The 17,934-nt window shown below is 38.2% G+C and overlaps 1 protein-coding gene across 1 annotated transcript in view; it reads left to right on the forward strand.

The window, feature by feature from the left end:
- The first annotated feature begins 1,095 nt into the window (after window positions 1-1,095).
- Window positions 1,096-17,934, forward strand: part of AKAP7 (A-kinase anchoring protein 7) — a 98,947-nt gene continuing 82,108 nt past the window's right edge. The window contains exons 1-5 of the mRNA XM_076333615.1: window positions 1,096-1,306; window positions 4,319-4,468; window positions 5,523-5,668; window positions 10,497-10,633; window positions 15,851-16,011. Coding sequence (XP_076189730.1) covers window positions 1,111-1,306; window positions 4,319-4,468; window positions 5,523-5,668; window positions 10,497-10,633; window positions 15,851-16,011 — 790 coding nt within the window. The 5' untranslated portion in view covers window positions 1,096-1,110. The remainder of the gene's footprint in view (window positions 1,307-4,318; window positions 4,469-5,522; window positions 5,669-10,496; window positions 10,634-15,850; window positions 16,012-17,934) is intronic.

Consider the following 17,934-nt stretch of genomic DNA (forward strand, 5'->3'; position numbering starts at 1 on the left):
TTCTCCCACAGAACACAGCAACGGGATTTGGCTTCCAAGAGGCACCAAGTCTTTATTTAAGCAGGAAAATAGCGTTGCCCATTCCTTGCCTCAGAGAAGCAGCCTCTCCCGTACACCCCAGAGGCCGATTCCCAACAGGAGACTGTACGGCCACAGCAGAGGCGTTAGTGCCAGCAGTCAGAGGGGTCCAGGGCTGTGTGGGAGGGTGGCAGGGCTGCGTAAAGGAAGGAGTCTAGAGCAAGACCATCTTGTCTCCCCCGGACTGCAGCTAAATGGAGGGAAATTATTGCTCTGGATTGCATACAGTTCTTCTGGCAGCCCTAAGCTACAAATGGTTATTTTGGGGAGACGCCAGCCCAAACCACTCCGGTTAGTTGCAGCCCTTCTATGGGACGAGCCCTCGGGCAGCCACATTTTGGTAAAATACTGAGCGAAAGCGACGCTTGCAAATTAGGATCTCACGCTTCAGGACACACTATTTGAGTAACGTCACTGTGAATTGGACGGCTCAGCCAAACACTGGCATTACAGAGCGCAAGGTAGAGGAAAGTGCTGAAAGGAGGTTGTAGCGAGGTGGGTGTCGGTCCCTTCTCCCAAGTAACAAGCGATAGGACGAGAGAAAATGGCCTCAAGTTGCACCAGGGGAGGTTTAGATTGGACGTGAGGAAAAATTTCTTTCCTGAAAGAGTGGTGAAACATTGGAAGAGGCTGCCCAGGGAAGTGGTGGAGTCCCCATCCCTGGAGGTATTTAAAAGACGAGTAGATGAGGCACTTAGGGACATGGTTTAGTGGACATGGTGGTGTTGGGTCGACGCTTGGACTCGATGATCTTAGAGGTCTTTTCCAACCTCAATGATTCTATGATTCTATGAAAGTGACGGGCGGGGACGTGCAAGATTCGGGGCCGCCGCCTCCCGCCATGCCGCGCGCGGGCCGCCCGGCGCGGAGCACGCTGGGAGCTGTAGTCCCGCGGGCGCACGGCCCCGTTCCCCCTCCGCCCCGCACTCCCGCCGGGTGCCGCCATCCTTTGCCCGAGGGGCGCGGCGGCTTCGTTCGATCCCCTCCGGCCCGCGGTTTTCCGGCGGGCAGGCCTGCTCGCCCTAACCGGGAATGCAGCGGCTGCTGCGGCGGCTTCTCCCCGCGCTTTACTCGGCGCGGCCGCCGGCGGCCCGCGCCCTCCTCGCCCGGCGGGCTGTGCCCGCTCTCCCGCGCCTCATGGCGCTGCGGCCGGCGGCGGGAGCGGGAGGGGGCGGCGGCGGCGGCGGCGGGGACTCCTCCCGCGCAGCCGGCGCGACCCCGGAGCACGGTGAGGAGGCGGCGGGGCGGCGTTGCGCGGGGGGAAGAGGGCAGGCGATTGCGAGGCCCCTCGCCCGCCTCCCCCGCCGGCTGCGGGCGCCCGCAGCCGGCGGGGGAGGCGGGCGAGGGGCCTCGCAGACGCCTCAGCGCGGGTCGTGCTGCGAGAGGGGGAAGGCCCGGCGTTGCTGATGTCCGTTAGCCGTTCAACGGTCACGTTGGGCAGAGCAGCTGTAAGAGCTACGGCTTGTGCAGAGATATTCAGACATCAAATGGAAAGAGGTGGATTTCCCAGCAGGGGTTGTAGAGATCGTAGGGGAAAATGATTCAATTTAATTGTGGGTTGTTGCTAAAAAGTCTTCTGCTTTTATTTTCCCTGCCTGCCCCTGCGCTGTCCCCAGGCTTGCAGTCAGTGTAAGCATCTGACCTGGCTGAATACTAAACCTACCATTTTTTTTTTTCCAAAGTTTGGCGGGTTTTTTTAAGCTTTTCCAGTTCTCTGACTATGTAAACACTGCTGCCAGCACCGGGAGTTCAAAATGCCTAGAGAGTAAGGCCATCTATTTTTACAGCAGCTTTCAGTTAAATTGTCTCCAAAGGATTCATTTGTTAGTAAGCATATGAACATAAACGTATTAAACATATAAACATAATAAACAGGGAACAGCGCCTGGAGACCTAATCTCACTGTCATCTCTGATGTGTAGGTGTCAAATAACAGAAGATTATTCTGTCTGAAACTATAATCTGAGTATGGAGAGAAGAGGGCTGAGAAAGGAGTGTGATCAAGTATGTTTTATTGCACCTTATTTTTGTATTCTCCCCTTTATGACCTAGGTTTATCATAATTTTTTTTTTCTGCTAGAACAGATTACTTAAATACTAGTGAAGATGAGCAGCCACTTAAATACAAATATGGGAATAATGTGTACACCTGTTCATATATGAAATTCAGACTAATATAATTAAGCATGCGATTAAGAAACGAGTTTATCCTATAACAGCTGGTTTTGTTACTTAGGTCTCAGATTATCAACATGATGTCAAGAATTTTCAAAAATCTTGTTTTCAGGTTGTTTTAGTGACTAGAACACAATTCTTGAATTTTGTTGCTGATTTCTTTAATAAATATTTCAGAAAAGGTGGGAGTTGGAGGTTTTTTGCTTGAGGCACAACCTGTAGAATTTAGAAGCAGTGCCTGTTCGGTTCAGCTAATTGATTAGAGAAGGGACATTGTTAATCACTAGCTGTGCCTTTGCTATGCCCATCTGCTATTGTAAGCAGACAGAATTTTTCAAACTGGCTCAAGTATTTTGCCTTTTGAGCAGACAGAGCAAAGGAAATGCGTAATCTGCGATATACACCCCTCAGATTTATGTGAGTCCTTGCTCTGCACCTAGTGCTGCCTTAACAAATCCCTTTTGCTCCCAGCTGGTTATGATTCTGCATTTCTGAATCTTGTTGATAACTTTTCTGCCCCAAACTGACCTACTTGTTTGTCGGTTTCATGGATTTCTGTCTTGTCCTTCACTTTGAGATCTCTTTGAAGGAAGGATTGTTGTTTTCTGTATGCTTGTGGATCACCAGCAACAATCTGTTTTGTGTGAGCTTTAATCTAAATGTTAAGTAATAATTTTATTATTGCTCTAACATCTGTCTCTTGTGCATCGGTCTTTAGTGTCTACAGGGGGAACAAGCAACAAATCTAAATACTTTGTTCTTTTTAATAGCCTCTGGGATAAAGTTAGGTGTCAAACCACAACCACAGAGTGATTTATGCCTCCCTACTTTAGACTGGAGTGAATTAGCATTTAATCAGGTTGTTCTTTTACTTGTCGTCCCTAGCATAAAGTGATATACGCAAGAAACACTCCACAGGGTGATAATAACCCAGATTGGGTCTGTAATATTGATTTTATACATGTAGTGAAGCTTTGCATGCCACAAGAACATAATATGCACTTTCACTGCCAAATTTTCCCCTTGGGCCAGATTTGGACTATCTGCACTGGTCACAAGAGGAGCTTTGAAAGTGCGTTGTCTGTAGTAATGAGCTGTCCTGGGATAAACTGCAGTTCTGACATAAGGCTTCCTCCACTACAGTAATCCCATTGTGGAGTTGTCCCAAAAGTATATTGCTGGATGCCTGGTTATGTGCATGTTTTTTGCTGCTAGAGAAGATTTTACTTTTTCATTTTTCAAGATATAACTTAGTACGCAAATATGAGAGTTTACCAATGCAAAACATGAAGCAGACATAAGGAAATGACTCATGCTTAGTTAGTACTCTTGGGGAAAAAGACATTTTTAAAAACTTGTTAGTGGAGATTATTCTGTCATTGTGATATTACTCTGAGATAGAACTTCATGTATATCTTTATACATGCAAGACGGGTTTTGGTTTGTATTGATTCCTTCTTTAGCTTAAATACTAAAAGTCAGTTATTGGAACCAGAAGTTCAGATCGTTGCTGTCTATGACATGTTATACTGTGTGGGAGATGCAGGAGTAGAATAATCGTCTCATTCCTGAATGATATAGTCAGCTGAGAACTCTTTGTTATATGTGGAATGGTAGGATTCCCTTCCTGCTCCTTCGTGCCTCATTTTCAGTGTGTTTACATTGGAATTCATTTGCCAATGTTTGTCTGCACTGAATTTCATATGCCATTACTGTTATCTAAAGTGAACTTTACGTGATGTCTGAAGACTTTATTTTTTCATGCTTGATTATAAGTATCTTTTTTTTTTCATGTAATTGTATTTTCTTAGACCCAAACAAGACCATAAATTATTAAATACAGAAGGCTGAACTTCCTTTTTTTGCTATTCCACATAAAGCGTTGAAGTATTTTTGCTGATATGTTGACAAGGAAGAATAGCAGCATTCTTAAGGGGGTTATATGTCAATATTCATTTGCTGATAATTAGAGAAATGTATACTTGGTATATTGCTTGAGTATAATGTCTCTTAGCTGTTTATATAAAAAACTAAGACCCAGTGTGTTACTTTAAATGTATTACAGATGGGCTGGAAAATGTACAGCAAAAGAAAATCTTTGAAGAGAATAAGGAAAGGACACAACAGAGAGAAGAGCCATGTCCTGCTGGTTCAGTAGAATCTCTGATGGCAGAAATGCCGTTTGTCGACACAGATATTGAAGATGAATTTGTTAGTAAGTATATTAGACAGAAGTAGTGTGGAAGCATACACTCATCACACACTCAGTTCTTGGTCCTGCCTGTTGGCATGTACAAGTGGGCTGTGCGCCTGGAACAGAGTCTGCCTGTGAACAGGATCCAGTCCGGAGCCTCTCTTATTAGTACGCAGTCCTGTAAATACTGGAGCGTATTAAAAATTTAGCATTTTGTGATCCATTGCAGCAATGAATCACAAAATAAAGACCTCTCATATGTCAATTCACATTACTGTATATGAGCTTCTCACGTGGTGGCTTTTATGAGCTGTCTTCCAATATGTGTATTCCCAGCATGTGGCTATAAGTGCACCTCTAATTGGATAGTGGATGTTTGCAGCCTGGTCAGTTTATGGGTATGTATCAGGCCACATGGTGGGAGAGGGTCTGCAAAGTCTTGAGGAAATAAGCTGGGGGAAAAATAATTTATGATGCAAAGGAAGAATTGAGGACATGCACTTTTCTTTCGCTATCTATGTTGGAAGGGGTCTTTGGGAAAGGAGGAGGTAGAGAGATCTGGCTTGGATTAAATTTTCTTCTGGGCTGGGTTTGGTCCTTGAACTATAGGTTGGCCAGTCCTAGCCTAATACAACCTTTAATAATCCTATGTATTATCTTGTTTTATGTTGCAAAATGCAGCGTGCATGGGATTTTTGAAACTTAATATTGGTGCTTTTGCTCTAAAGTCACATCTATGTTCAAGTGTAGACAATTTGCAGGCCTATTCCACTGCAGTGTGAGTTGGCTAAATGAAACACAGCAGTTTGGAAGCTGCCTGTCTATGTTAGCAGCTTATAAGCCCTGCTTAGAGGTGCAGGCTGTTAGTTCAAGTATGGTACTCTACTTGTGTGACTACATTAATTCAGGTTGGAGTAGGATCCCAATCAGACAGTTCAGAGCATGGGCAGATCAGATGACTGGGAAGACATGCTCCAGTCAGTTGACTGAAGTCCAGCTCCTGTTGGCATGATATTAAGTACATCTTTGTTTTGATTTGTCTGTATGCTGAAAGCAATTTTTTTTTTCTCTTCAGTGCATGCAACCTCTGAATTAAATATAAAAAAGAAAAGAAAGAGGACTACTGGAAGGGAAATTGAAGAAGGCAGTGAGAGAAAGAAGAAAAAGAAAAAACAGTATCAGCCGAATTATTTCGTTTCTCTTCCAATTACTAATCCAGAGGTGATATTCTTTATTATACTGATTTGGTATAATGAGAATTACTTCAATAGCTGCATGTGTTTATAAGAAGAACAGTATTTGGTCTTGAGCAAAATATTTTTTTTCAGGTATTTTTAAAGGAACATTAGCAGCCTATTCAAAGAGTAACTTTATTTTATGTAACATTTTTGTGAATAAAATTGCTTATCTGGAAAAGACTAGAGGAAAAATATTTATCTTTTTATGCAGTTTGTCAGTCTTACGGATTTGACGTTATTTTGACTGAAGCTGGCTTAAATTTCCCCTCTGTACTGTTCCAGTATTGCTTATTTTGTCATTCACTTAGAATAAGGAAGAGAGACATTCTTATTTAATTTAATAAAATCCCTAGCAATATTTTTAGCTCTCCTTATAGATAGGAATTTAAATTTGGATCTGTTGCTGTTTTAACAAGGCAGTTTGTAGTTTAACATTCTCCAGTAAAATTGATCATCTTATTTAAAATTCAAACAACCTATTGTTTTAGTGAAATGTTCAAATGGATTCAAGAAGTGCAGAGAGCTCTTTAAGAAGACGTATTTTCTCGTAGTTAGCATGTGTTGTCTCGTTTAGACAGTGAATGAGAATAAGTTCTTACATGCTGTGGGATGTCTCTGATACAGCTTTGACACCTTTTGTGTCTGCAAACAAGGAAAGTAGGTGCATTATGTTTAAAAAGTTAAACCCAACAGTTTACCACCATTTCCAAAGCTAGGTTTATTTTTTAATACCAGGAGCTATCTCAGGTGAATTTTCCATCTGTACTAGCTGTTCTCTGAGAAAGTCAAAGATTAAGAGAATCCGAAATGAAAATAAACCAAAGTAGGTTTGAAAATTACAGTGCAATCTTTGATTCTTCAAAATATACTATGTGAAGAAGAGATTGTAGAGGCTGGTTTTATAAGATCCAGGATAGCCTGACACGAACGTAGTGGGAGATCTTTTGTGCCATCTTATTCTGAAATACAGAATCATAGAATCATAGAAAAGGTTGGAAAAGACCTCTAAGATCATCGAGTCCAACCGTCAACCCAACACCACCATGCGCACTAAACCATGTCCCTAAAAATATCTTTTCTTCCTGTCTGTTCCGTGATTTAACAAGTGCAGGAATAATGTAGGGGTTATATAATCTGATAATTGAGAATTCCTGCTCACGATTGTTGTTGTATTGAATGGCTGGTTGAGTGGAAAAGTCTTAACTATGCATGCTTTTTTATATGTCACGTATTTAGTCTTATATCATTTACAGAGGTAAGGGAACAACTATATTAAAATCTCAGAGCATTTGGGAATTCCAGGACTTTGCCAGAAAGTTTTGTTTATGCTTGCCTTAGATGTAGAGTTGTTCTGAAAGTAGAAAATACATGTTGGAATTTGTATAGGCAACATTAGCCAAAATTTAGACTTAAGACACCTGGTTTCTTGATAGCCAGAGGGTATCTGGTAATTACTGGTAGTATTTCAGTTAGTAATGAGAGACCTTTCTTTTTTTGAGGATCTGATTTTACTCTAGTGACATGTTTTAGGCATTAGTACTCTTTCTTCATATTTCATGTAGTATTTTAAGCTTTACACAGAGAACCATTTTGTAATAAGGGATATTTCTGGAACATTTAATGAACTGTTCCTCTTAGAAATTAAACAGTTTCCTCGTTTTCATTTTAATTATGTTTTGAATCTTCAGAAATCAAATGTGGTGTTCTATTAATTTTGAATTTATATTGATCTTTGCATTATTACTTGTGCAAAAATAGTTAAATGGATGTTTACCTTTGTATCCTTTTCTGGTATTTTTTTTTTAAGTTATGTTTCATCTGATGTGTTATCACTTGGTAGGTTAGTCTTTCAGGGTCCTCCAGTCTTGATTATGATTATAATTAATCTTTTAAATCTTTAAAGCTTTATATTCCTTTATATTCAACCTTTATATTCACTGTCTAGTAGTATCCTTGCAATAAGCAAAACTAAGTTATTTTATTACTCTTCAGAATAACATATTCCAAGTAATGGGAGAGGGGACCTTGAAATCAGTATCTGAGGCCTTATTTTGGAGCACTTTTAAAAATAATCTGAGAGGGGGGAATATGATCTGCCTTGAGACATTTCTTTTAGTTAAATTAGGAAATCTCAAGTTAAAAGAAGTAGTCAGCATGATAGCAGTTGAAATGTAACATAAAACTTTGTAAGGAAATGTAAATAGCAGGTTAAATAGCAATTTAAAGTTTTTATTTATGCAGTGGGTCATAACTAGTTATACAGAGATGTAGGAAGAGTCCTGGTTTGCTTAATTAAAATTCAGTGCACTCAACTGTTAATTGCACCTTAGATTTACTGAAGAAAACAGAACGAATCTGAACTTATATTATGCATTGTGATGGCACAGCTATGCTATAGCTATTGTGTTACGTTTTGATCACATAACTTCTGCGAAAACAAAAATAAATTCCTGAAATTCACAAAAATGTACTTGAAAACTTTTTTTCTTCTCTCCAAATAGTGTAGATTGTGTAGAATGTTGTCATTTAGCCAGAGAGAGAGAACGTGCTCTTCTTTCTATTTTGCCTTTATCAAAAAGGCAGCTCATTTCATGCTTTCCTGGTGGGTTCAGCAATAGCTTGTCTCTGGAACTGCTAACAGGCCATCTTTGGAATTAATCCTGTTCCAAAGGTATGTTATTCGTTAGGTTTTTAGCTTGGTTTCCTAATGAAGTTTATACAGGTGTGAGCCTGCCTATCTGTTTGCCTTGTTATAACCCCGCTGGGTTTTTGTGGGTTTTGAACCTGCTGTGGGTTTTCAACTACTTGTCCAAATTTGGATAAAAAAATTGACATCTTGGAAGTACTAATTTCCTACAATTTTTGTGGAATTGGTACTTGCGTAAAAGAGAGAGCCTTGAAAGAACATGCTTGTGTTGAAGACTGTAGTGTGAGTGTGGAAATTACCTATTCTTCTAGACCCGCCAGCTGACGAATGAATATCTGCATGTTTGTTAGCCAGTCAACCCCTTATAGCTGAAAATCAGCCACAGCATGTGCTGCTTCTTGCCCAAGCCAGAACTGAACTATATGAGGGAGCTGGAGGTGGTTTAGGACATGAGCAGGAAGGGACTCGGAAGTACTACTGAAGGAAACTATATGGGTAAGGGGATGTGGGGTATTGGCTGCTAATCTGAATGCTTGATAACATTGATCTTTTTCAGAGGTAGGATGGTCTTACCTCTATGATAACACAGTTCCACACCTGTCTTCTGTATTCTGAAGGACTTGTACACTTACGTTTATACTTTTTTTTTTTCTTTGCCAGCTCTCAGGTGGAAATCAAATTTAGAAGCTGTAGTTGAAAATGGAATAAAATTGTAATTCATATGATAGGTGATTTCATTTTTGAGGTTTTTTTTTTTCTTTATGGGGATAACTGCATTTGCTTTAGTTTATAAACTTAAATAATTATGCAGTCAATACATTGTAATTACCAGGGATTATGTTTACCAGTTTTTTGCTTAAATGTGGGTTAAATTTCTCCTACACCTGAGACAATAAATGTGTTATTTATCCAGGATAAGATCAGTTCTGACATACAAAGGAAGATGGTCTTATTACAACATGATGTATGATCAAAATGTTGGTGCGTTTTCGTTTCTTCATATGTCTTACACTACCTAAGACACTTGTGGTTTTGTAGATGCTATATCACCTTTTTCTGGCAAGTGGCTTTTACCTTCCTTCCTCCTCCCTACCCTCCCTAGAGTTGGTTCCTTTCAGTTATAATTTGGTTTTATTTATATGGCACTACTAGATATCTATGGCACATTAGGTAAAACTCCTGCATGGCAAAACTCATCTTAAGAAATTCGGTCAGAAAAGTACTGTCCACTCCCACTAGATTGTGTTTTTTCAGGAAATTTATGTGTTCCTTACGATTAACAGAGCTACCAAAATATATCAAGGCTGATTTGTCTGTAATGTCTTTGCTTACCATGCTTTCAGAAATAATTCACTTTGTCAGATCGTCAAGGTTATTGGATATGATTTGATTTCCACCAACATAGTCAAGAATTGTTGCAGGTTTGGTTTTTTGGGGTTTGGTGTGTTTTTGTTTTTTTTTTTTTTAATCACTGCAATACAACTATCATAATGGCAAGCACAGTAAACACTTTGGATACAATTTATAAAGCATGTATAACCATACAAATAATTTTCAATGAAGAAAATGTAATTCAAATAATTTTAAAGAAGATGACTGATGAAGTTAGAACTGTATACATGTTGTATGGAAATTCATTAAAATATGCTTGAAGAGAGTATATAAATTATATCTGTCTGTTGGACAGTATAATCAGAATTGTAAATTGGATATCCCTACAAATTATTTACTGAATATTCCTGTTTTGTATGTGCCCGATCCTGCGAAGATTTCTTTTTCCAGACACCTGTCTGCACATAGCAACATACAAGTTTAGCAAAGCAGGCAGAGAAAGTCCTTGAAGAAGCCTTTTATTTGGATTACTGGCAGTGTAAAACTGGATGATCTTAATCTGCTTCAGACATTTATCATACTTAGGGAAGCAAACTCCTATTAAGATGTGATAGGGAGTGTCCAGTGATTTATTAATCACTCCATTCGTACCCACTTTGAGCTTACTCAGGTCAATTAGCACAGCTTTGTCAGAAGATAAAATTTTCTTCTGCTAGAATGGTTTTTACATAAACGTTTGATTTCAGTTTGTGTGCTTTCTTGTTCACTTGCATGATGGGATACAGTAATTGTGATGGCTAACTGTTGTTTCTGTGTCGGTCTTTCTGCCCAGATTACTGGCAATATTCAGGCTGTCCAAGATGCAGTAACACAGAAGGATCAAAGGCTTTCCAAAGCGATGGTTCACTCTGGCTCATTGCATGTCACCATGTTAGTGATGCATTTATCCAATGAAGAAGAAATTAGCATGTAGGTATTTGGTGCTAAATTAAGTATGTACAAATATTTTTGCTGGAGGAGTTCATAAAAAGACTGGAAGGGATAACTGATGCTTATTTTTTATCAGCCCTAAATTACTAGGGTTACTGAACATTTAATTCATGTCGTTCTTAAAATGCTAATCTTAGTATTAGCCATTTTCATAACTTATGGTATGTCATGAGCTCTGAACAAAGTATGCTATTTTCCCTTGCATTTTTCATACTGTGTGCTGAACTTGCATGCACAAATCTCATGTTTGCTAAAGTAACTATTTTAAAACAATGTTTCAATATAGGGGACACTGAACAGATTAACGGGAATTTTCAGAATTTCATAGCTTAGCAAATGTTATAAGCCAAATTAGTAATTGTCACCGAAAGACTTTAAAGTAAATCTTAGCTCCAAGCTAATGCCTCATGCAGTTATAGGTTTTTTTAATGTCCCTAAATGAATTTATTATACTCAAAATTTAAGTACACTAAAAGAGAGGTGGCTATTAGGCTTTATCAAAAGTGTAATTTTTGTGTTGCTTCAGTGATACAGCTGATTTTTTTGGTCATATAAAAGGTAGAAAAGTTGTGGAAAGGCGTATGTATTATACAATGACGTCATGTCTAAGTGTTAGATGCGACTACTTGCTTTATAAAAATGCAGTTCTTTGGTGTTTTTTACTGTTTATCACAATTTATTAATGTTCAGAATAACAATTTGTTTGTCTAGCTGTGATTTTGACTTGAAATGAAAGCATACATTGTATTTTATAGTCCTGCTTTGCTTTACACAGACATTCTCAACAGTTTCTATTTAGGTGCGGTGCCCAAAATATGGCCTGCATATGCTGTGTCTCTATATTTGCACATTGTAAGTGCAGAATTGAGATTGCAAACACTTTGGTAACTGTAACAGAGTATTGTGTAATATGCTGATAAATGGCCTACTGGCATTATATGAACATCTGGGAATCCTCCATTGCTTATGTGTCAATTTTGTAGTGAATTGCTAATGAATCAAATTAATCAAAAATTCATCAGATCCTTATAACCGTGAAAGAGAAGACTCATGGTTTCATCTCCCCCAGATGAGTTCTTTCAGGGGCCCTCTCATCTCTCTCTCTCTCTCTTACTGGTTTTCTCTGCAGTATTAGCAGCCATGCGGCCTATGTACTGAATTATCTAGATCAAATAATGAATAAGTGCAGTGAGACATTGCTTTGGTTATGGTAATACAGTTACAAAATAATGTGTCTAATAAGTGTGTGTTGAATAATTTTTCCCCCCAGAAGGTTTGGCTGTTAAAGTGCAGATTGCTCATAAGAAAGCGAGAATCCAAGATAGAATGTAGGAACCATTTGGTAATCAAGGGCATGCTTCTAATAAGTAGAAGTATTTTGGCTAAAAACATTTAACACACCTAAAAATAATGAGATATCAGTATATCTAAATCAATTGCCCTGCTGGTATTTCACACTTGTTTCCTTGAATGCTATATCCTTGAGGCCTCTACACTCTTACCTCTCCTGTGAGGTTGCGAGTCTGTCAGCATCCTCGTCTCCAACAGTCTGATCTAAAGGGAGAGGAACAGATAGTCAGGAACAGAGAACAGAAAGGAAAGCAAAGGATACTAGATCTGCTGGACTTCCTCTCCTTTCCATGTGCCTTTTGTCTCCTGGAGTAGGCACACCAGCTTCCTCCTGCCCTGGTTGATGAGCAAACTGTGGTAGCACCTGAAAATCAGTGAGAACAACCACTGACTGTGTATGCAAGATTTTTTTAAAAAGGGTTCGAAAAGGGAATGTGAGAGGATATCTCAAAGGCAAGTATGCCTCCTCAGGAATATTTTTTAGAGTCCTAAACTGTATATCAAAACAAATATTCCCAAATTCAGTATCTTCTGCTACTCTTTGAGCTCCTTCTCAGCTCTCACTGTCCGACTGCCACCCAAGCACACACTTACGGAGTTCTTCTCTGCCTCTCCCAGCAGAACTCCACAGTCCAGGCACCCAGGAGCTGTCCTCTAGTCAGCAGCAGCTTCCCCAGTGATTCACCCCTTCCCTGGCCAGATGCCTCCTACAGGTATCTAGCTCAGCTATCCTCAGGTATTCTAGATTGCATTTTTTATTATACGGGATTCTTTTTTTTTTTTTTTTTCCCCCGTAACTGATGTTTCCTGTTTAATCTTTTGGGAGAACTTGAAAAGTAAAAAGTTGAATTTTCCTTTCTTTGGTTCACCAATTTTTGATACCAGGTTAATGGAAAGAAGCCAAGATCCGGGCTGGCAAAAGAACCTGTGTGTAATGTAGGGTGAGAGTAATCCCTCAGACAAAGTGCAGCTAGTCAACTGGGCATCTGAGAGTTCATAGATCCTTAGGTTTGGATCCATTAAGTTACTTAGATATCTACAGTTTTTCGACTGTGTTTGCACAATAGTGCCTCTGTCTATACAGAAATGAAATGTGTTGAACGCTATTTGAAGTCAAAACGCGTGATAAGAATGTGCTAAACATAACATTCAATTCAGCACAAAGCCCTTTGTATGGTATTTTAGTACATACAGCTTTCACCCTGAAAATGGAAGATCTGTATTCTAGGCTGCTCTTTCTAAGGGAATCCAGACCTGCAGTTCCCATGCGAGTTTCCTAACTGATTGGCCATGATCTAGCCTTCATGAATGCACTTTACATCTCTTTTTGCAGGACTATATGAAATCATGAATGTGAGATTTTAAAAAAACATAAAGAAAGCAAGCAAGCAGGAGTCATGACAGCACTCCCTTCAAGCAAAGGAGTTCTAGTCCATGCTAACTGTCTGCATAGTCATGGGCTCAGGTACTAGAAATCAGGATGCCTGCCTTTGCAGTAAATGCCTTCATTACCAGACTATAGTGTCGAGTTCTTCTTGCTTGTTATTTGTCAAAGACCCTGTGAATCTAACCTTTTCATTATAAATATGAGAGCTGAAAGGATTCAGTTTGCCTTTTTTTTGCAAGGTTGCTTTTTCGAACAAGTAATGAAAATTAACAATTCAGAAATTTCTAAAAAGAAACTACATCAATTTTAAGTGCTATAATATTTACATTACAACAATATAGAAAAAAAAACGGGCACTGCTTCTATAATCCTAGTTTGTATTGACTTAGAATATGCTGCTTAATTCTTTTTTTTATTTCCTTTCTCCACTTTGGAGCAAAATGCTTGTAAAGTTTTTTGTTATCCCTGTGGGTTAGTTGCACTGAGTGTAACTACTATTTGGCATCGTAAATAGTATTTGGTATGGAATAACAAGAAAATACCACTGTTGTGTTTGTTGCTGTTGACTTCAGTGGAAATGTTTGTCCTTGTGCATTATTCTTACAAAGCAATTGTTAGGTGTTATAAAGTGATCGATAGAATACGAAAATACAAAATATGCTAGAGCGAGATGACAACTATTTTTCTAAATACTTTAGTGTTTACAAGATTATATATGAAAGAAAAAGTAGAACTAAATCTTCAGTGACACAGTGCTAAACTGAAAACACACTGCGCTGTTTGAATTGACCTTTCATAGACCTCATCAGGTAGAGTTGAGCTGGTCAGTGAGTTCTGTAGCACACCCTACAGTATGGAAATATAAATCTTTGTTCAGCTGGGGAACAGAGCTTTCCATGACTGTCTGTGTACCAGTTCTCAGATGCAAAAAATCTAGAGATGGGTATGTGTATGATTCACTACTTGAAAGCCCACTGCAATCTTTGACACAGTGTATTTGAAATATCTGTACCTGTTTTGGAACAATTTTCAGGTTCATGTTGGTAAATAAATCTACACATGATTACCTGTGAAGTAATCTGACAGGTATAATCGGTATTCGATGGTGTTTTTGAAAGGTCTTGAAGTACAGCACATATGGAAGACATAGGAACAGGCTTTGTCTAATGGTGACAAAAGGGTAGGTAAGTGGCAGAGACTACGCTCAAAGAAAAATATCTTTGCCAAGGAACAAGTAATGGCATTGTTGTTTAAAGTGGTTATATAGGAGCTAAAGTACTTCTAGGTTGTAGATTAAGGCCCTATAAAAAAACCACAGGAGGACTATATCAATCAAGGATATTTTGTCATGTAATCAACCTTAACGTCTTTCTTAACCTGGCCTACATTTCAATTAAATGCATAGTTCTCATAAGAGTCCATCTTGTTAAACACAGTGGAAACGTGTGTGGAGTTGTTTGCAATTGTACAGGCTTAAAGAATATAATTTAGCCTACTTTAGAAATCACGGTGATGGCTTTCATCCAACTAGGACATAAAAAGTAAAATAAACTCTCTTGAGAGTTTTTAACCTGTCACTGCCATCTAGCGTTTATAAAGTCAACGTCGGTTTACTGAAAAGTTTAAATTCAGTTTCGTTGAATAGAATTAAAAACTGTGAGCATGTGAGAGATCTTTTAGAAGACACTAAGAATGTTTATATAGTTTTTGTTTAGCATGTGAATCACTTCAAGTGCAGGTCAAAATAAATATTTCATGTAATCATACATGGACTTAATATGGCTAATTAAAATGATTATTAATAGGTTACCAGGTTTGTTCCTGTTACATGTAGATTATGTGTGCATGCTACTTACCTCTTGAAGAAAGTAAGCATCAATTTAGATAGTACTTCTTTTAATAACAGTTCTCAATGAGCTTAATAGTAATTTCCATATAATTTTATCATTTTTTATATATATATATAAAATGTCACTAACCTCTGTTTATAATATTAAGTAACACTCTGTAGTAACTTTGAATGAAGCAGAATCTTAACAGTGTTCAGTTGAGCTATCAGGAGATGAAAAAAGTGAATTCATTTAAGAATGGAAAACCAAATGCTTCCGAGTAAGCATCTTATTTAAATGGGATGCACAGAGTAATAGAGACACTATCATCTTAATATCTAGTCACCTTGAAGACTGAGAGAAACTCTTTTGAGGAATTACACCTGCTGCTAGGTCTGCCTTATTATTTCTGTGGTTTTACAGCAGGGTGTATGAACCAGTTTACCTTTACAAAATGGTAATAATAATAATACTGACTGCGTTGATAGGAAGTAGTGCAAAAGTACCTGAGTAGATAATAAATTGATGCTAATAAAGCTTTGTGAGATTTTTGGATAGAATGATTAATAGCAATGTAAACAGTATTAATATATTTGACTTTCACATAGATATTTTCATTCCTCTTGACAGAGCAGTTGGTGCTCTTTCAGACAGCAAGGATTTTGTAGAAGATCTCCTGAAAGGAAAAACTGTGGATTTGTCTTTTCAAGGAATTGATCACTTCAAAAATGAAGTTGGATTTGTGAAGTTGGCAGAAAATGATCATACAGCTATACTTACGAAAATAGCAGGTACAACTTGTCAATCTAGTTTAAGTGCTTTAAAGACTTTTTGACAACCTAGATGAGAGTGGAGCACAGAGGTAAGTTGGTGCTAATTTAGTCAACATTAATTTACCTTTAAGAACTGCAAAGGCTACATGACGAATTTCTCAGCATAGTTCGAAAGGATATTAATGAATTACAGGCAGTACTGTTCTCTGATACCTTTTTATTTAGTGTACGTAAAAAATGTAGTGCAGGTTTGTAGATGGATATAAAGACTCCATTCTACTTTGTTTTGGTCCGAATACTGTCTGCTGTTTTTCAGCTGATATTTATACCCCTATCAATTTGTATATTCATACTTACTGACTTTAAGAACTGTATCTTTGATATATCTTACCTGACTTGCAGAGTTACATAGTTCTCTCCTTTGTGTTCATGCTGAGTAGAGCACTGAGAGACAGTGACATTCTTTCCTCTTCTGTGGTCTGGGAAGTCTTTTAAGTTTTGTATTTCCTATATATATACACATATCACTCTTAAATCTCAGTGAATTAACTGTAACTTACCATGTACACATGTATAAATGCATATATACATATATGTGTGTGTATATGTATGTGTATATATGTACTTTACACATACACTTCCATTTATGTATGAAGTAAAATCTGGACTTTCTCTACACTCCTGGAGGATAAGGGGAATTCAGGAGAAGGACATGACTCATCTGCCAGAGGAATGGAGTTGGATTTCATGCTGCTTTAGCCTGAAATTTTTTTTGGAGCAGTTGTGGAACCAGTCTGTGTCTTGTTCAATGTTGATTGCCTTCCTTTAGCAATTAGGAAGTTACTGAAAGATGTGACAGGTACATGCTACTATGCATGTGCACCCACATGTTCACTTCAAGAGCGAAACTCTCAGTTCTGTCTTAACAGTGGAGCTAGGCCACTGCCTTTGCCAGTCAGATAAAATGCATCCAAAGATACAGTTCAAGTCAGTAGGAATATATAAATTAAAAGGAGTGGAAATACCAGCTGAGAAACAGCAGTCACTACCTAAACCAAAACAAGGTAGAGTGGAGTTTTTTATCTGTCTGTGAGTCTATACTTAAACTATGTTGTTTACAGATATTAAATAAAAATTCTCAGACAACAGTACTGTCTGTAATTCATTGGTGTCCTTTAAAACTATCCCGGCAATTCCAACTATTCCTTGGAAAGACTCTTTTAAAGAGTTTTTCAGTATTGATGAATTATCTTTTGTGCTCTGAGGAATGTGAGGTCACATCATTTTTTAGTAGTGCAATAGCCCATATAGGACATTTTGCAGAGTAGCAAAGACTGCTGCTGTCACGCTACCTCTTTGCAGTCCAATACAGAGAAAAATGGAAAAAGTCTGTATTAATACAGTGCTTTCTCTAGCAATTCATTAGTTTAATTTCTGAAGTGCCTTTAGAAAATATTTAGTATTTTTTAACTTACATTTTAAAGAAAGGTTGAATAGAAGACTGTGAGCTTTTCAGCTTACCAAATTGCTTATGCTGTTATTGGGCAGTGCTTTATTATTTTAAGCAGTGCTTGATAGAGAAGTATTTCTAATATTCAGTATGGGAGAAATTGAACAGTACTTACAGTTCTAGAGAGGCTTCGGTTGTCAAATAATCCCATAACTATTTCAAAGTTTGAATCTACCAAGTATTTCTTCAGTCCTTTAGATGATATGCTTCCTCATCCTTGTCTTTGAGTTTGTCTTTAGATTTCTTTTAAAGGTGACAGAATATTTTATGTATGCTGTTTTAGAAACAGTGAGATAATTTATAAAGCAAGTTCCCTTCCAATACCTCTTGTGAAAGGAGATGAATGGTTTCTGTTAGTGACAGTAACTTTTGATTTTGAGAAGTTTATAGTTAATTATTACGAACTCCAAAATAATTGAAGTTGCTAGACA

This window comes from Aptenodytes patagonicus, chromosome 3, assembly GCF_965638725.1.
Source record: "Aptenodytes patagonicus chromosome 3, bAptPat1.pri.cur, whole genome shotgun sequence".
NCBI lineage: Eukaryota > Metazoa > Chordata > Aves > Sphenisciformes > Spheniscidae > Aptenodytes > Aptenodytes patagonicus.